Source organism: Pongo pygmaeus, chromosome 18 (genome assembly GCF_028885625.2).
Source record: "Pongo pygmaeus isolate AG05252 chromosome 18, NHGRI_mPonPyg2-v2.0_pri, whole genome shotgun sequence".
Lineage (NCBI taxonomy): Eukaryota > Metazoa > Chordata > Mammalia > Primates > Hominidae > Pongo > Pongo pygmaeus.
The window spans coordinates 71,543,823-71,563,786 of record NC_072391.2 but is presented as its reverse complement, the minus strand read 5'-3'; the positions used below and the strand labels follow the sequence as shown (position 1 = coordinate 71,563,786).

The 19,964-nt window shown below is 47.8% G+C and overlaps 1 protein-coding gene across 3 annotated transcripts in view; it reads left to right on the top strand.

Moving 5' to 3' along the window:
• The first annotated feature begins 629 nt into the window (after positions 1-629).
• The window catches only part of PDPR (pyruvate dehydrogenase phosphatase regulatory subunit), a 49,445-nt gene continuing 30,110 nt past the window's right edge, over positions 630-19,964 (top strand). Inside the window, exons 1-8 of one of the 3 annotated variants that reach the window (XM_054454268.2) lie at positions 630-841; positions 7,849-8,107; positions 14,137-14,270; positions 15,651-15,732; positions 15,826-15,989; positions 17,282-17,403; positions 18,162-18,279; positions 19,012-19,161. In XM_054454268.2, coding sequence (XP_054310243.1) covers positions 7,884-8,107; positions 14,137-14,270; positions 15,651-15,732; positions 15,826-15,989; positions 17,282-17,403; positions 18,162-18,279; positions 19,012-19,161 — 994 coding nt within the window. In that variant the 5' untranslated portion in view covers positions 630-841; positions 7,849-7,883. Of the gene's footprint in view, positions 842-7,848; positions 8,108-14,136; positions 14,271-15,650; positions 15,733-15,825; positions 15,990-17,281; positions 17,404-18,161; positions 18,280-19,011; positions 19,162-19,964 lie in introns of those variants that run through there. The other 2 variants (XM_054454269.2, XM_063654534.1) reach the window with 2 other exon arrangements.

Genomic DNA, 19,964 nt, shown 5'->3' with positions numbered 1-19,964 from the left:
GGAAAAGACAGTCATCAAACTTATATCCTTGAGTCAGTGATGAGTTCTAGAAGGAAAGAAAAGGCTGATGTGACGGTGAGGAAGGGGTAAGTGGAGACTTCTCTGAGACTTGAGTGATTCCTCTTCCTCTGAGCTGAACCAAGCTGAGAAGAGTAAGATAGGGCCGGGAACTCAGGTCCGTTAGTCCGTCCTCCGAGGTGGGGCGGGCCAGCAGATTGGATTTCCGATCTGCTCTGTGAGAGCCTCGCCCAAGAAAGCCCAGAGCCACTTCCAAGATCCGCGCTCCCACGGCGGTGAGAAGCGTTTTCCCCCGGGACTGCTTGGCTTAGGACTGGGGACCCACTGGCTTTGGAGTAAGCCCTGGGACGGGCCTCGAGGGAAGAAAGAACTCCCGCGCTCCCCACACTCTACAGGGCCTGCGATCATCTCAGACGTTCCGGTTCCACGTGCAGAAACCCCGTCGGTCCGAGGCCCGGGTTCTAAACCGGCCCTAAGAGTCAAGGCTTCCACAGCTCGCCTCTGAGGCTGGCAAAGAGGCCCCGGGGGCGGTGCCTCGCAAGACCCAAACAAGCCCACGTGGCAGGGGCGGGACTCCGCGAGGGCGTCACGGCGCGCTCGTGCGTGGCTGAGGTCACGCGCCGGCCGTACCCTTGCCCGGGGGCCGTAAAGCGCGGAAGGTCGCGGTCTAGGCTTCCCCGGAACTTTTTGCTCGCTTCGCCCCGCCCCTTTCCCATCCCCGAACCCCGCTTTCCGGCCCGCGGCGACCCCCGGCAACCGTTGTGGCTGCCGCATTGCTCCCGCCGGGCTGTAGCTGAGCGCGGAGCCCGTGGGGGCCGGTGAGGTAAGGATATAGCTGCGGGGCGACTCTGGCCTCCCCGTCCGCGCGGGCCTAAGCGCCCTGGGACCCCTGGGTTCCCCTCTTTCTCCTTTGGTTTCGCCCGGGGGTGGTAGCCCCCGCTTCCAGTCGGTTCCGCCTGGCCTCTCGCGAAGGCGAGTCCAGGCGCCAGTACTCGTCCCCGTAAGGTTGTCCGCTCGTGCCTTGGCTTGTGTCCTCGGCTACCCCTGGGCCTGCGCACCACTCCTCCAGGCGCCTGCACCTCAGCCCCGATGCCAGAACGGCCGGGGTGACCTCGGGCTCCCCCCTCTCGGGCTTGCACACCCCTGCGGCGCAGAGCCAACTCCACCTCGTCTAGCCCGGTCCTCCATCCCTGCAGGTGGAACTGTTTTCCCGCGTTGAGACGTGCGGTCCGCTTGTGCTTTTAGAACTAGTAAGACTGCTGCAGAGTCCGGAGGAAGAAAGTCACCTAGAAAAGTCTGGGACAGGGCAGTGAGCTTCCTTCTTAATGTTTGACCTTTGGGGCCGATGTGTGATACCTCGGATTTGAATCAAGAAATCTCCAAGCCCATTTTCCGCATGCATGTAAACGTGATGTACGGGGATGGGAGCTGGTGGTGGAGAAGGAGCCAGCCCGACGGGTATGCTTTTCCAGTGGCAGGGACTTGTGTTAATTTTTTTTTTTTCTTTTTTCTGAGACGGAGTCTCACTCTGTCGCCCAGGCGGGAGTGCAGTGGCGCGATCTCAGCTCACTGCAACCTCTGCCTCCTAGGTTCAAGCAGTTCTCCTGCCTCAGCCTCCCAAGTAGCTGGAATTACAGGTGTGCACCACCACGCCCGGCTAATTTGTGTATTTTTAGTGGAGACGGGGTTTCACTATGTTGGCCAGGCTGGTCTCGGACTCCTGACCTCGTGATTCGCCTGCCTCGGCCTCCCAAAGTGCTGGGATTACAGGCCTGAGCCACCGCGCCCGGCCAACTTGTGTTAATTTCTTAAACTCGCGTGATCACCTGGTGTACTTGTTGAAAAATACAGCTCCCTGGAGTGGCAGGATCAGAATCTGCAGAGGTGGACCCTGGGAATCTGTCGTTTTTAAACAAGTGTCCCAGGTGGTTCTTTTGCTGAGGCAAGTGTGGGAAATGTTGCGTGAACCCAACCATGCTCATCCAGTCTTCCTTGTGACTGGCAGTCCACTGTGCACAACGTTGAAGCCATACAGAAGGACAACTCGAAGTTAGAACTAGCACCTTGGTCTTGGAATAAGCAGATCTGAGTAGAGCCAGCCGCAGTCTTATGGTTGTTTAGCAGAAGTTATTCTTCTTAGCAGAGAATATTATACGGTCATTTTCCAGAATTGTAAAAAATATATCATTTGTTTTAAACCAGATGATGTGCTTCATTTCTGTCTTTGACGTCTTCAGTTTCTTCTCCCCTGGCTTTACGTCCTTTGCTATCAAGCTTTGCTTTGGTTTTGCTGGCCAACCTTAGAGGCTTAGGTTTGGCAGCAAAGGCACTAGACTCTGGTGCCTTCTTTTCCTTGGTTGTCTTAAGCCCTTCTTTTCCTCTACCCTCATGCCCTCACCACTTCACTCTTTTGAAGGTCATCGTGAGCACGAGGTCAGAAATCCCTTTTTTGGCGCCAAGCGCCCTGAGCTTTTTTGAAATGGAGTCTCACTGTGTCACCCAGGCAGTGGCACGACTCTGCCCACTGCAGCCTCCATCTCCCTGGTTGAAGCAATTCTCCTGTCTCAGCCTCCTGAGTAGCTGGGACTACAGGTGCAAGCCACAACACCCGGCTAATTTTTCTGTTTTTAGTAGAGATGGGGTTTCACCATGCTGATCAGGCTGGTCTCGAACTCCTGACCTCAAGTGATCCACCCACCTTGGCCTCCCAAAGTGCTAGGATTACAGGTGTGAGCCACTGTGCCTGGCCTTTTTTTGTTTTGTTTTGTTTAAGACAGAGTCTCACTCTGTCACCCAGGCAGGAGTGCAGTAGCATAATCTCGGCTCACTGCAACCTCTGTCTCCCAGGCTCAAGCGATCCTCCTACCTCAGGAGTTCAGGACCAGCCTGGGCAACATAGCCCATCTCTACAAAAAAAAAAATTTAAAAATTAATAAAACACAAGATTGGCCTGTGTGGTGAGACAGTATTGAATCCAGCAAACGGGAACTGGATAGTGAGGCCCAAGATGCAATGGTGGCCACACCATGAGTACCTGGGACCACAGGTGCGTGCCACCACACCCAGCTAATTTTTTGTATTTTTGGTAGAGATGGGGTTTCACCATGTTTGCCAGGCTGGTCTCCAACTTCCGACCTCAAATGATCTACCCGCCTCGGCCTCCCAAAGTGCTGAGATTACAGGCGTGAGACACCGCGCCCAGCCTAAAGTTTTTTTTAATTCCACTAATGCCAAATTGGCAGGGTTCTGCTACTCAACAGTTTGGTAGGACCTTGGGTGAGTCACTTCCACTTATCTGTGCCTGTGTCCTCAAGTGTAGAATAGAAATGCTAGTATCTACCTCATAAGGTTATGAGGATTAAATTAGTTATATACATAGGCAGTATCTGGTGCATTGTAACTACATATAAAAAATATTAGCTTTAAAAATAATTCTTGGCCGGTCACAGTGGCTCATGCCTGTAATCCCAGCACTTTGGGAGGCCGAGGTGGGTGGATCACCTGAGGTCAGGAGTTTGAGACCAGCCTGGCCAACGTGGTGAAAATCCATCTCTACTAAAAATACAAAAAATTAGTCAGGCACGGTGATGTGCGCCTGTAATCCCAGCTACTCGGGAGGCTGAGGCAGGAGAAACACTTGAACCTGGGAGACAGAGGTTGCAGTGAGGTGAGATCATGCCACTGCACTTCAGCCTGGGAGACAGAGTGAGACTGTCTCACAATAAATAAAAATAAAAATAATTCTCTCAGGTATTCAGATATCTCCTCAAATCTGGGGGCCTACCTTTGATTTTCCCCCCGTCTTCTTTGTTCTCTGTTCTCATTCATGCATCAACATGTATTTCCTAGGTACCTATGCTGAATGCTGGGAAAACTGAGCAATTTATAAGGTTTCTGCTCTTAGTTCCATTATAATAGGGAAATAATAGGCCAGGTGTGGTGGCTTAGCCTGTAATTCCAGCACTTTGGAAGGCCAAGGTGGGCAGATCACTTGAGGTCAGGAGCTGGAGACCATCCTGGGCAACGTAGTGAGACCTCACCTCTACAAATATTCATAATTTTAAAATTAGCTGAGTGTGATGGCGCACACCTGTGGTCCCAACTACTCTGGAGGTTGAGGTGGGAGGATCACCTGAGTCTGGGTGGTTGAGACTGCAGTGAGCCGTGATCATGCCGCTGTACTCCAGCCTGCATGACAGACCTCGTCTCAAAAAATAATAAAAAATAACTACCATTTACTGAGTGCTTCTTAGGTGCTTGTACCATGTTCTTCCTGCCTTGTCTGATTTAGTCTTTGCAGCAACCATGTGAGTAGGTGTTCGTAGCCCGTGTTACAGATGAGGAGCTCAAAGCCTAGAGATTTAGTAACTTGCTGAAAGTCATAAAGCTAGTGAGAGGTGGGGATATTTTCAAACCCAGACCTGTCCGCCCCCAAAGCCCGGATTCCCTGCTATGCTGGCGTGTTGCTTCTCTGATTGGCAAACAGACCATTGTGCAGTGTGGTAAGTTCTGTGCTGGGAGAAGTGTAGTGTGTTATAGGAGAACAGAAGAGCCACCTAACCAAGTGTTGGAGAAGGAGGAGGAGAGTGTCAGATAAGATGTCAAAGATGGGGCTGGGCATGGTGGCTCACACCTGTAATCCCAGCACTTTGGGAGGCCAAGGCAGGTGGATCACGAGGTTGGGAGATCGATACCATCCTGGCTAACATGGTGAAACCCCGTCTCTACTAAAAATTAAAAAATAAAATTAGCCAGGCATGGTGGCGGGCGCCTGTAGTCCCAGCTACTCAGGAGGCTGAAGCAGGAGAATGGCATGAACCCAGGAGGCAGAGCTTGCAGTGAGCCGAGATCGCACCACTGCACTCCAGCCTGGGCGACAGAGCGAGACTCCATCTCAAAAAAAAAAAAAAAAAAAGAAGATGTCAAAGAGGCTGTGACCTGAGGAGATTACCTGTATTTGGGGGAGGGGTGGCAGGAACCCTGCCAGGAGGGAACGGCATGCACAGAATCTGGAGCCAAATAGAACATTCATGCCTCACCTGATATGTTTGAGGAATTACAGGTTGTTCAGTCTGGCTTGGTCAGAGTGTGAGGAGAGGAGAAATGAGACCACAGATAAGAACCAGACTGTGAAGGATCTTGCCCTTGATATGAAAAGTTTTGCCTTTTTCTTGAGGACATCAGAAAGTCATTAAGGTGAATGCGGTGGCTCACGCCTGTAATCCCAGCGCTTTGGGAGGCCAAGGCCAGTGGATCACCTGAGGTCAGGAGTTCGAGACCAGCCTAGTCAACATGGTGAAATCCTGTCTCTACTAAAAATACAAAAAGTAGCTGGGCATGGTGGCACACACCTGTAGTGCCAGCTGCTCAGGAGGCCGAGGCAGGAGAATTGCTTGAACCTGGAATTTAGAGGTTGCAGTGAGCCAAGATCACACCGCTGCACTCCCAGCTGGGCGACAGAGCGAGACTCTGTCTCAAAAAAAAAAAAAAAATTGCTGAGGAAAAGGAGCAAAAAGGGAGGGAAACATTGCAGGTACATGAAAGAGAGAGCAGTTGATGGAGCTAGGGTCAAGAGAAGAGAGGAGGAAGTGGGATCCAGGGCCCTTGGGGGAGATTAACTTTCCAGTGGATAAAGGAAGAGATGGTTGCAGATGCAAGTGGGTCTATAGGAAGGGTTTCAGGGATTGAGATGAGACAGGTTATCTGCTTAGAATGAGGGAAGAAAGGAGATGAAGTTGAAGGTTGAGAGAGGGGCAGCTGCGCTCCGAACCTGAATACAGACAGAGGTCTGCCTGTGGCTTAACATGTACTAGCCTAAGCCACCAAGGGGCAGGACAGTTTTCAAGTATAACCAAGTGGTCACGGGTCAGAAGCCAGGAGGTTGACAGTGAGGTCAATGGAACAGGGCTGGCCATTTGGCAGCGGCAGTTCCCCAGGAGAGCTGTGTTGCCAATGGGATAGAGGGTAGAGAGAATGTCAGCAAAGGGGTGGGTGTTTACCTTTGGGAAAGGTATTCTAGAGGGTGCAGTAGAGGGGCTTGAAGGAGAGGAAAGCAAAGAGCTTGGGTCACGGGAAATAAATTGGTCACGTGGAGATGAGATTGTGGAAACACTAGTCGGGTAGAGAAGCTTCTGTCTTGAGATGGTGCTTAACAGGGACCAGGAATGAGAGGCATGGTGGCAACCACAGGGCGGCCAAGACGATTTGTCTCCAGTTGGATGGGATGTCTGCCTGGACACAGTCTGTGCTTGCATTGGTTGCAATTCTGAGAGTCATCTCTGATGGATGGACATAGATGCCTTGGACAATTTGGGCTGACTGTGGAGCGTCTGTGGGTCCTGTGGCTGGCAGTGGAGGCGGTAAGGAGATGACTAGCAGTGAGCTGCCCTGAAGCTCCCTTGTCTATCGCCTCTCATCTCAAAGTCCTCATCCTCCTGTACACATGACTGCATGGACAGCCAGTAGGTGCTTTCTTCTTCAGTTTCTTGAAACTTGAACAGTCATCTGCTTTGCTGATAGATTAAGTTTGTTAAAACCCTGCCTTGGCCAAGGGCAGTGGTTCATGCCTGTAATCTCAATACTTTGGGAGACCAAGGTGGGAGGATCACTTGAGCCTAGGAAGTCGACTCTGTTTTTCTTATAATTCTACCATCCGCCCTCCACCATGGAGTCAGACTGACCTTTGGAAAACATTCCCCCACCCCCCACCACCAAAAAAAACAAAGAAAAGAAAAACATCCCAGATCATTTCATTCCCCTGCTAGTGATTCCCCTGCATTAGTGATTTTCCTTTGTACTTTGAATAAAATTCCAACTCCTGCTGATGGCACCCAAGGGCTGTATGTAACTGGCTTCCGCCTGCCTCTCCAGCATTGTCTTAGATCATCTCCCCACACTCCCTGTGTCGTGTACATGCCGGCCTCCTTTTTGTTCTTGGTCTGTCTTACCTCAGGGCTTTTGCACATGCTCATCTCAGTGTCTGCCAAATGTATAGCTCGTTCCTTATCCTTCAGGTCTGTTTCCAAATGTCACTTCCTTGGAGGCTATTTCTGACCATGCTATTTTAAATATGCCCCTAGATACTCTATCAAATTAGCTTTATTTACTGTTTTATTTGTATATTTATTTATATATTGATTGGTGCTCTCCTCATTCACACACGCAAACTCTCAAATGTAAATTTCATAAAGACAGGGACTTCCCCATTCTTGTTCACTGCTAGCAGAATGTCTGAAACTCAGTATGCCCTCAAATATTTGTTTTTTGTTTTTGGTTTAGTTTTTTTTTTTTTTTTTTTTTTTTTGGAGACGGAGTCTCGCTCTGTCGCCCAGGCTGGAGTGCAGTGGTGCGATCTCTGCTCACTGCAACCTCCGCCTCCCAGGTTCAAGCAATTCTCCTGCCTCAGCCTCCTGAGTAGCTGGGATTACAGGCACCCACCACCATGCCCAGCTAATTTTTGTATTTTTAGTAGAGACAGGGTTTCATCATGTTGGTCAGGCTGGTCTCGAACCCCTGACCTCGTGATCCACTCGCCACGGCCTCCCAAAGTGCTGGGATTACAGATGTGAGCCACTGCGCCTGGCCTAATTTTTTGTATTTTTAGTAGAGACAGGGTTTCGCTGTGTTAGCCAGGATGGTCTCGATCTCCTGACCTCGTGATCCGCCCGCCTCGGCCTCCCAGAGTGCTGGGATTACAGGTGTGAGGCACTGCGCCCAGCCACCCTCAAATATTTGCTGAATGAATGACTATCATTCTTTGTCAAATCCCTTTCTCATTAATCCCATGCACTGAGTTGAATGGCATGAAATATGTTTGGTTTCTCTGTCTAGTTTGAATTCCTGAGCTCTAGTCGGTGAGAGACGTGATGTTCTACCGGTTGCTGTCGATTGTTGGAAGACAAAGAGCCAGCCCAGGATGGCAGAACTGGTTCTCTGCAAGAAACAGCGCATCAGCTGCCGAGGCACGTTCCATGGCCCTGCCCACCCAGGCACAGGTGGTCATCTGTGGAGGTGGAATCATGGGCACATCTGTGGCCTATCACCTCTCCAAAATGGGGTGGAAGGATATTGTCCTTTTGGAGCAGGGCAGGTAAGGATCAGACTGCAGTTGGCTCATGGCTGTGCTGCACTAATCGTATAAGATTCCCTCTCCTTTCAGAGATACTGCCCCACCAGTAGCTAATCTAAATGTTGCTAAGTAGCATGAGAAGAAGCAAGGTGGAATCTCCTGAATTTTGTTTAATGGCTAATAATGCTCATGTTCTCTGGTTTTTAGAGAGTTGGCACATTTCCTTTTCCTTTGTTTTTTTTGGGGGTGTTGTTTTGGTAGAGAGGATCTCGCTTTCTTACCCAGGCTGAGCTTGAATTCCTGGCCTCAAGCAGTCCTCCCACCTTGGCCTCCCAAAGTGCTGGGACTACAGGCGTGACCCACTGTACCCAGCAACATTTTAGACTTTGACAAAAATTTGTGTTTGCAAATAATGTGGATTGCATTTAAGCAAACTAGACAACTGCTTGTGTTCACTTAATTGCTAGGTTCTTAATATTGTTCTCATTCCCCAAGAGAAATATGCTCTATAGGCTTAGTTTCTGTGTGCCTGCCTTCTTTTAGGTCAAGTATTTTCTGCTCTACTGGCTTGTAAGCTAAGTCCCCTTATATTGATTTGTAATAGTTACAGAGATTACAGAATGGATTCTTATAATCCATCATTAATTAATATTATACCACTATACAAGTAATGTTAGATTCATATAACAATATTGGCCAGGCATGGTGGCTCACGCCTGTAATCCTAACACTCTGGGAGGCTGAGGTGGGCAGATCACCTCAGGTCAGGAGTTCGAGACCAGCCTGGCCAACATGGTGAAACCCTATCTCTACTAAAAATACAAAAATTAGCTGGGCATAGTGGTGTGTACCTGTAATCCCAGCTACTCGGCAGGCTGAGGCAGGAGAATCGCTTGAATCCCTGAGGCGGAGGTGGCAGTGAGCGGAGATCATGCCACTGCACTCTAGCCTGGGTGACAGAGCGAGACTGTCTCAAAAAAAAAAAAAAAAAAAAAAGAATACAGGTCTTTCACTCTGATAATTCTCAACCTGTGTTTGGCTAATGTTTTCTTCTTCCCTTTTTTTTTTTTTTTTTTTAAAGATGGGGTCTTGGTCTGTCACCCAAGCTGGAGTGCAGTCACACTGTCACAGCTGACTGTAGCCTTGACCTCGTGGGTTCAAGCAATCCTTCTGCCATAGCCTCCCAAGTAGCTGGGACTGCTGACATGCACCACCATGTCTGGCTGATTTTTGTATTTTTCTGTAGAGATGGGATCTCCCTGTGTTGCCTAGGCTGTTTTCTTTTCTTTTTTTTTTTTTTTTGAGATGGAGTCTCGCTCTGTCACCCAGCCTGGAGTGCAGTGGTACAATTTCTGCTCACTGCAACCCCCACCTCCTGGGTTCAAGCGATTCTCCTGCCTCAACCTCCCAAGTAGCTGGGATTACAGGAACCCACCACCATGCTCGGCTAATTTCTATTTTTTTAGTAGAGACAGGATTTCACTGTGTTAGCCAGGCTGGTCTTGGACTCCGGACCTCAGGTGATCCACCCACTTTGGCCTCCCAAAGTACTGAGATTACCGGCGTGAGCCACCGCACCTGGGCTAGGCTGTTGTCTAATGATCAGACTTGGGTTAGAGACTTTTATAAACATCACTGTATTGAGATACAATTTGCATACCATGCCACTCATCCTTGTTAAGTGCCGAAATCTGTTCACACAGTTGTGCATGCACCATCATAACCAGGTCATACATTTTTGGCAGTAAGACCACAGAAATTAGGCTGGACTCTCAGCAGTGCACCACATCAGGAGGTGTATGGCTGTCCTGTCTCACCTCTGGTGGTGATAACCCTGGTCACTCAGTTACATTGGTGTCCTCCAAGCATCTCTAGCAGAGACCCTGTTTTCTCCCCTTGTAACGGGCCAGTGCCCTATGAGGTGAGATGGATTCTGAGATTATGCCAATATCCTGTTCATATCAGACCTCCACCTACCGGGCTTAGCATCCATTGACAACTGTTGCCTGAGTCAGCCACCACCATGATGGTTGACAAATGGTGGTTTTTTGATCATCCTTCTACATTTATTATAGTTGGCATATTGCTGTCAGGAAGAGATTTCCTTCTCCCCCATTTATTTACTCAGTTATATATCTGTACACACACACACACACACCCACCCACACACACACACACACACACTCCCCCACCCACCCACCCACCCACCCACACACACACACACCCACCCACACACACACACACCAGTTTAGACTCATGGATTTCTGTTTTATGCAGTGGATAGTTTTTTTTTTTTTTTTTTGAGACAGAATCTTGCTCTGTCGCCCAGGCTGGAGTGCAGTGACGTGATCTCGGCTCACTACAACCTGTGCCTCCCAGATTCCAGCGATTCTCCTGCCCCAGGCTCCCAAGTAGCTGGGATTAATAGGTGCGTGCCACCACACCTGGCTAATTTTTGTATTTTTAGTATAGATGGGGTTTCACCATGTTGGCCAGGCAGGTCTTGAACTCCTGACCTCAGCTGATCCACCCGCCTCAGGCTCCCAAAGTGCTGGGATTACAGGCATGAGCCACTGTGCCCGGCCTGCAGTGGATACTTTTAAGAGCAAAAGTGGGTTTTGTTTTTGTTAATGTTTTTGAGACAGGGTCTCACGCTGTCACTCAGGCTGGAGTGCAGTGGTTCAGTCTCAGCTCACTACAACCTCTGCCTCCTGGGCTCAAGTGATCCTCCCACCGCAGCCTCCTGAGTAACTGGGACCACAGGCATGCACTACCACACCTGGCTAATTTTTTGTATTTTTGGTAGAGACATGATTTCGCCATGTTGTCCAGGCTGGCCTCAAACTCCTGGGCTCTAGTGATCCGCCCACCTCAACCTTCCACAGTACTGGGGTTACAGGTGTGGGCCACCAGACCTGGCCTCATAATGCTTCCTTAATGTCAAAGTCTTTCTCCTATTTTTTGAAATCCTTTTTAATTTAATTATCAGGTATTTCCACAAAAAGTGATAAACTAATTTCAGTGTAAATGTTTCTAAGTGGGAGACCCTAGGGAGGTTCATTTTTGCTTTAATTTGTTGCTTCAAGATTATATAATACCTTAGAATTGATATAAGGCAGGCTATTTAAACCTCACACTTAAAAATAATTACACCAGCCAGGCACGGTCGCTCACATCTGTAATCCCAGCACTTCAGGAGACCAAGGCGAGTGGATCGCCGGAGGTCAGGAGTTCGAGACCAGCTTGGCCAACATGGTGAAACGCCGTCTCTACTAAAAATACAGAAATTAACTGGGAGTGGTTATGTGCACCTGTAATCTCAGCTACTCGGGAGGCTGAGGTAGGAGAATCGCTTGAATCCAGGAGGCGGAGGATGCAGTGAGCCAAGATCACGCCATTGCACCCCAGCCTGGGCGACAGAGCAAGACTCAGTCTCAAAAAAAAAAAAATTATGCCTCGGCCAAGTGCAGTGGCTCATGCCTGTTATCCCAGGACTTTGGGAGGCCAAGGTGGGTGGATCACCTGAGGTCAGGAGTTCAAGACCAGCCTGCCCAACATGGTGAAACCCTGTCTCTACTAAAAATGCAAAAATTAGCTGGGCGTGGTGGTATGAGCCTGTAATCTCAGCTACTCAGGAGGCTGAGGCAGGAGAATTGCTTGAACCTGGGAGGCGGAGATTGCAGTGAGCCAAGTTTGTGCCACTGCCCTCCAGCCTGGGCAACAGAGTGAGACTGTCTCAAAAAATAATAGCTATTATTATGCCTTATCCGTGGCTTGTGAAATGGTTTTACACTCCCCTTTATAATTGTTCCTCTTCTCCATCTTCACTATTATTCTCATAGATTAATGGTTCTTAAATCTGTCTGCACATTAGAATCAGCTGGGGAGCTTTTAACCATTACCAATGCCCAGACCTCTCCCCAGAACAAACCAGAATCTCTAGGGGTGAGGCCAGGCATCAATATTTTTAAAAGCTTCCCGGGGAACTCTAATGTACCCCCAAGGGCAAGAGCCACTGTCAAAGCTGCTCAAGGAGTGCTATCCTCAGCAGAGGCAGGAGAATTGCTTGAACCTGGGAGGTGGAGGTTGCGGCAAGCCGAGACTGTGCCATTGCACTCCAACCTGCGCGACGAGCAAAACTCCGTCTCTAAAAAAACAAAAAACACACAAAAATTAGCTGGGCGTGGTAGCACACACCTGTAATCTCTGCTACTCGGGAGACTGAGGCAGGAGAATAGCTTGAACCCAGGAGGCAGAGGTTGCAGTAAGCCGAGATTGTGCCATTGCACTCCAGCCTGGGTGACGAGCGAAACTGTGTCTTAAAAAAAAAAAAAAAAAAATATATATATATATATATATATATATATGTATATGTAAAAGAGTACACAGGAAAAAGACTGCTTCTCAATCTTCTTTTCTTTACTTTTTTTTTCAAGATGGAGTCTTGCTCTGTCACCCAGGCTGAAGTGCAGTGGTGCAGCCTCAACTCCTGCAACCTCTGCCTCCTGGGTTCAGGCGATCCTCCTGCCTCAGCCTTCTGAATAGCTGGGATTACAGACGCCTGCCACCATGCCCGGCTAATTTTTGTTTTTTTAGTAGAGATGGGGTTTCTCCATGTTGGCCGGGCTGGTCTCGAATGCCTGACCTCAAGTGATCTGCCTGCCTCGGCCTCCCAAAGTGCTGGGATTATAGGCGTGAGCCACTGCACCCAGCCCTCAATCTTCACTTCTAACAAAAAGCTTTCCTCTCTGGAGGGAAGTTAAGTTCTAGTTATATTCTCTGCTTCTGTAAGCAATTATGTGTTGGTAGGTTTGTGTATGTGTGTATGGATATTCATTTATTATATTTTTTCCCTTTTTTATATGAGTGGGAGCATACCTTACACACTGTTCTTCACCTTGCTTTTTCATTATGATTGTTCCATATTGGTACATAAAGACCTTTTCATTCTTTTTTTATAGCTGCATAATATTCCATTGTATAGATGAATTCCAAAATTTTATTTTATTTTAGAGATGGGGTCTTGCTCTATTGCTTAGTCTGAAGTGCAGTGGCACAATGCTAGCTCACTGCAGCCACAAACTTTTGGGATCAAGGGATCTTCCTGCCTCAGCCTCCCAAGTAGCATGGCTAACTTTTATCTCTATTTTTTTTACTTTTTTTTTTTTTGAGGCGGAGTCTCGCTCTGTCACCAGGCAGGAGCGCAGTGGCACAATCTCGACTCACTGCAAGCTCCGCCTCCCGGGTTCACGCCATTCTCCTTCCTCAGCCTCCCGAGTAGCTGGGACTACAGGCTCCCGCCACGATGCCCGGCTAATTTTTTGTATTTTTTGTAGAGATAGAGACAGTATTTCACTGTGTTAGCCAAGATGGTTTCGATCTCATGACCTTGTGATCCGCCTGCCTCGGCCTCCCAAAGTGCTGGGATTATAGGCGTGAGCCACCACACCCGGGCTTTATTTTTATTTATTTATTTTTATTTTTTATTTTTTTGGTAGAGATACGGTCTGGCTATGTTGCCCAGGCCAGTCTTGAACTCCTGGCCCCAAGTGATCCTCCTACCTCAGCCCCTCAAAGTGCTGGGATTACAGGCATGAGCCACTGTGCCTGGCCTAAACTATCCAAAATTTTAAATCTGTCCCATGTCATTGAACATTTTTCTCACCCTGTTGCCCAAGCTGGAGTGCAGAGATGTGATCATAGCTCACTGCAACCTCTACCTTCTGAACTCAAGGGCTCCTCTGGCCTTAGCCTCCCAAGTAGCTGGGACTGCAGGCATGTGCTACCATGCCTGGCTAATTTTGTTGTTGTTGTTGTTGGTAGAGATGGGTTCTCCCTATGTTGACCAGGCTGGTCGTAAACCCCTGTACTCAAGCAGTCCTCAGTCCTCCTACCTTGGCCTCCTAAAGTGCTGTGATTATAAGTGTGAGCCATTGTGCCCAGCTTGTTTCCATCTTTTGGTATTAGAAACAGTATTAAATGAGAAACCTTGACTTCGTATTCACAGATGACATCAATCTACCTAATAGCATTTTGCATCTATCCTGCAGGCTGGCTGCTGGCTCTACCAGGTTCTGTGCTGGCATCCTGAGCACTGCCAGGCACTTGACCATTGAGCAGAAGATGGCAGACTACTCAAACAAACTCTACCATCAGTTAGAGCAAGAAACAGGGATCCAAACAGGTAAGCAAGTATCTTCCATTTACTGCTTTGCCTGTCCCCGAGATTTATATTCCGTTCTGTATTTGGTCCTCTGCCAGGTGTGCCTGCTGCTTTGGTAATTAAAACTTGGGTTGGCCGGGCATGGTGGTTCACGCCTGTAATCCCAGCACTTTGGGAGGCCGAGGTGGGCGGATCACGTGGTCAGGAGATCGAGACCATCCTGGCTAACATGGTGAAACCCCGTCTCTACTAAGAAATTAAGAAAATATGTAAATTATCCTTACTGTACTTCTTTTGAAAATAAGATACCAAATTGCTTCAACTTTTTCTTCATAAGAATTAAGAGTCATTGCATTTTAGGAGGATTGTCATTGGCCCAAGTGTAATTATGGTTCTATATCAGATGTGTTGATTACAGACAACAGGAATTGACTCTGGCCAACTTGGAGCTTGTTGGGAGGAGCTTGGGGCCTGTGGAGATGGCAGGAGGCTGCCAGCTGGAGGCAGCCTGGAAGCCAGGATGTGGGGACTGCACTGCAGGCAGTCCCTCAGCCAGAACAGGAGCAGCCTGGCCTGGATGATGCTGCCCTTGAGATGGTGACCTCTAGCCATTCACCTACGTGCTGAAGACTGACTATCGCAGGAGGGTCTGATTGAATAAGCTTAGGTCACATGCCCACTGTTTGCCTATACTGGGGAAGGAGAAGGGAGAATCCGACCCTTGGTAGCTGATGTTATTGTGAGTGGCCTTTGCCAAGGATTACACTCCCCTAAGACTAGGAGGAGAAAGGGTGAAATTGCCTAAAAGGAGGGAAGAATAGGGGTGGTCGAATTCCTGCCCAAAACCGTCTTTTTTTTTTTTGAAGACAAAGTCTTGCTCTGTCGCCCAGGCTAGAGTGCAGTGGTGCAATTTTGACCCACTGCAACCTCTACCTCCTGGGTTCAAGCAATTCTCCTGCCTCAGCCTCTCCAGTAGCTGGGATTACAGGCGTACACCACCACGCCTGGCTAATTTTTATATTTTTAGTAGAGACAGGGTTTCACCATGCTGGCCAGGCTGGTCTCAAACTACTGACCTCAGATGATCCGCCCCCCTCAGCCTCCCAAAGTGCTGGGATTACAAGCGTGAACCACTACACCTGGCCTAGAATCTCATTTGATCCTCACAACCTCACAAAACTGTGAGCTGAGAATGTTTGGTTAGGGCATGGAGCCTTAGTGCAGCTGAAGTTCTTAAAATTTTGTGTAGAAGCTCAGAGAAGCTGATTTACCTGCCCAAGGATATTGAGTGGCAGTCCCAGGGTTCATCACAGGTCTTCTAACCTATAATCTAGTGGATTTTCCACTCTCCTATCCTACATTTGGTCTGATCTGTCTTATTTGGGCTCATTTTTCTTACAGGTTACACAAGGACAGGCTCAATCTTTCTGGCCCAAACTCAGGACCGACTGATCTCCCTGAAGCGCATCAATGCAGGGCTGAAGTACGTAAGAGTCTAGAAGCGTGTCCTGACTTTACCACACTGGCCTCTGCCAAAGAGCCTGTGAATGTCATTGTCCCTTGTGTTCTGTGGCAGTGTTATAGGTATCCCTTCTGAGATCATCTCCCCCAAGAAAGTGGCCGAGCTTCACCATCTCCTCAACGTGCACGACCTGGTGGGGGCCATGCATGTTCCTGAGGATGCAGTGGTATCTTCCGCTGACGTGGCTCTTGCCCTGGCAAGTGCTGCCTCCCAAAATGGTGAGCAGGTCTTTGCATTTTCTTAAGATAGGTTAGCAGGGAAGACATGACCTAAGGAAGTGTCTCACAGTAGGCAGTGACACCAACTCAAGTTTGGAAAGATTATCCTCTTTGGGATACTCAGCCTCCATTTTGAACACTTATAATTTTATTTATCTGTTAATGAGTGTTTTCCCTCAGGGCCACATTTTTAAAGTTCCAAAGAACTGCTTTTAGTGCTACTTAATGCCCCTTTTTTGGAGATGGAGCTTCACTCTTTTCACCCAGGCTAGAGTGCAATGGCACAATCTTGGCTCACTGCAACCTTTGCCTCTTGGGTTCATGTGATCCTCCTGCTTCAGCCTCCCGAGTAGGTGAGACTACAGGCGTGTGCCACTACACCTGGCTAATTTTTTTGTGTATTTTTAGTAAAGATGGGGTTTTGCCATATTGGCCAGGCTGGTCTTGAACTCCTGACCTCAGATGATCCACCTGCCTCAGCCTCCCTAAGTGCTGGGATTACAGGTGTGAGCCACTGTGCCCTGCCAATTAATGCCGTTTGGACTCAAGGTAATATTTTCCCCCACAGGACTTGAGAAGCTCAAGGTGAAAACACACCTTGGAAGTTTAATCCACACCTGAAATCATGAGCCCATGTTGCATTGAATGAGGGAAAGACTTAACTGGTGTCCAGGGTATCATATCCATGGTATGAGTAGGTTAGCACTTAAGGCGCACTATTTACATCCTCTCCTCTCTGCTCCATAGTTTATGATTCCAGGAATTTAATTATTGTGTTCCAAAGTCTGTTTTTAAACTGACTTGCTATTTTCAATCTTGGGCAAGGCCCATTTACATAGTCTCAGGATGTGATTCTAGGGTTTTTGTTTTTAAATGAAAGCATTGAGCCGGGCGTGGTGTCTCATGCCTGTAATCCCAGCACTTTGGGAGGCCTAGGCGGGCGGATCACCTGAGGCCAGGAGTTCAAGACCAGCCTGACCAACGTGATAAAACCCCATCTCTATTAAAAATACAAAAATTAGCCGAGCATGGTGGTGCATGCCTGTAATCCCAGTTACTTGAGAGGCTGAGGCAGGAGAATTGCTTGAACCCAGGAGGCAGAGAGCGAGCCAAGATCGCACCACTACACTCCACCCTTGGCGACAAAGCAAGACTCCGTCTCAAAAATAAAATAAAAAAATAAAGCATTGACTTGACTTTGTCAGTGTTTCTTCTGGGTGGAGAACCTGCTGCGCATGCCTTCATTCTGGAACATCAGATGAAGCACCAACTCTTTCTTTACCTTGGAACAGGTGTTCAGATCTATGACCGGACATCTGTTCTTCATGTAATGGTCAAAAAAGGTCAAGTTACTGGAGTGGAGACAGATAAAGGACAGATCGAATGCCAGTATTTTGTCAACTGTGCTGGCCAGGTAGGTCAGCACCAAACACTGATTTTCTTATTTAACGTTTGTCTCCAAGATTTTTTTGGTGTAGAGAAGTAAGATTAGTATTGTGATTGGTTATACAGATATCAGTAACTATGCTGTTTCTTGTAGGGTATTCTAAATCAGAAACCTATACTTAGTCTGCAAATAGAAGCATGTGTGACCTTGTCCTTTCTCCACACTGGGTTGATGGGTGCTGTCCTGGTCAGGAAGGCCAGCAAATGGTCAGGCATTGATGTGAATCCTTGGCGCTGGGTCTTGGTGTTACATTTCATTCTACAACCTAGCAAATAACATATTAGGCTGTTTTCTTGTGTCAGGAATGTGGACACTAATTTCCAGGACACTGCTGCTTTTAAAGCAGATTGGCTCTTGCCTTCCATGCTATGATCCTGAAGTGAACTGAGAAATACTTTGGCCATGTGAAGTTCATTTAGTGATTGCTATTTGGAGTTTGTAGTTGAGCCCAGGCATTTTATCAAAAGGACCTCCTTTGGTTCCCATGAGCTCCTTTGACTAGCTGGTAAATGTCTCTTCCTTTGATCTCAAAGTAATTTTTATGGCTTAAAAAATGTAGTATTGCTCCCCATCCAAATAATTGAACTAAAGCAGGCTGACTTCCCACACCTGACACTGTAGCAAGAGCACACATAAGCCACTTGGAATTAATCTCAAGAGGCTGAACTTGCTCATTTTTATTTCTGTTCCTCTTCCCACCCACAAATCAACCTGTCCATTTGTAGTGGGCATACGAGCTGGGTCTGTCCAACGAGGAGCCGGTTAGTATCCCGCTACATGCCTGCGAACACTTCTACCTCCTGACTCGCCCCTTGGAGACCCCTCTGCAGAGCAGCACACCAAGTGAGGACTTGCACTTTTTTAAAAAATCTTGTTTCTTTGCCAGTATCCTGTCCTCTGAAAAGGAAAACTTTCTGCTAAGGACAGACTGTGTCTGAAAGAGTCTTTCATTTCTAGAGCATGTTACAGGGAGGTGGACCCAATTCTGACTTTTCTTTATTAACTCTTTATGAAAGGATGGCCAAAATTTCCATTAATACATTTTTTTGTTTTTGTTTTTTGTTTTGCAAGCTAATTTTAGTCCTAAACAGAGGCCATTGAGAATATTTGGACTGTCTTGTTGACTTTTTAACTTGAATGCTATAGATTGTAGAAATGTCATAGGTAAATGATAGACTTAGGTGGGTTCGTGGTTCCAAGCACTATAGGAGAGGGTTCTCACATCCTTTTGACGGTCTTCATGCCTAGAATGGGCTCTGCAGTCCCCCTTTCTGTTAAACTTTCGCTTGGCACAGTGGGAGTTATGTGGTTTGCTTGCGGGGACTAGTCAAAGCTTCTAGGTAAGGGATGATCAGAGAAACAGTCTCCACTGAAAGGCTAAATGGGAGGATCTTCCCCCGTGACCTCAGAAGGTATTTTAAAGCTAATGAATGCCTGTGTTCATTGAATGTGTTCATTAATAAAGCCATTAATGGGTGTTTTTGTTTGTTTTTTCTGTCCATTTGGAAAGCTGACTTGCCTCTAAACCCTTGTTTTTTCTTCCACTCCCCACTCCATGTCATTTCTCCACCTCAGCTATTGTGGATGCTGATGGAAGAATTTATATTCGGAACTGGCAGGGTGGCATCTTGTCTGGGGGCTTTGAGAAGAACCCGAAACCAATTTTCACTGAGGGCAAGAACCAGCTGGAGATTCAGAATCTACAGGAAGACTGGGATCACTTTGGTATGTGAACTGCATTATAACAGTAGTGCCTTACATTTGTTTAAGATGTTATGTTTTTCAAAGTATTTTGAAGAATAGTTCCTTGTTTAATGTTTATAACATCGCCATGAGGTACAACAGTGGTTACAGAGGGTGAGTTTGCCTGGTCTAAGGATGAAGTTACTAGGTAGCGGATTCAGGGGACTAAAATCTTAGTTAATGGACATTTGCCTTATTCTTTTTTAATTTTATTCTTAGTTTTACTTTTTTTTTTTAAATTTCTTGAGACAGAGCCTTGCTCTGTGCTCAGACTGGAGTGCAGTTGCACAATATAGCTCACTGCAGCCCCAAACTCCTGGTCTCATAGCTTTTTTTTTTCTTTTTGGTAGAGACATGGTCTCGCCATGTTGCCCAGGTTGATCTCAAACTCCGAGGCTCAAGTGATCCTTTCACCTTGGCCTCCCAAAGTGCTAAGATTACACTTAGCACTTTGCCTAGCCCTTTGTGTGTGTGTGAGCCACTGTGCCTAGCCCTTTGTGTGTGTGTGTGTTTAGTCATCTCTATCATTTTGTGTGTGTGTGAGATGGGGTCTTGCCCTGTCACCTAGGCTGGAGTGCAGTGGCATGATCATAGCTCACTGTAGCCTCAAATTCGTGAGCTCAAGCGATCCTGCCACATCAGCCTCCCAAGCAGCTGGGACTACAGGTGCTTGCCACCATGCCTAGCTAATGTTTAAATTTGTTGTTGAGATGGGGTCGCGCTGTGTTGCCCAGGCTGGTCTCGAACTCTTGGGCTCAGTCAGTCCTCCTGCCTCAGCTTCCCAA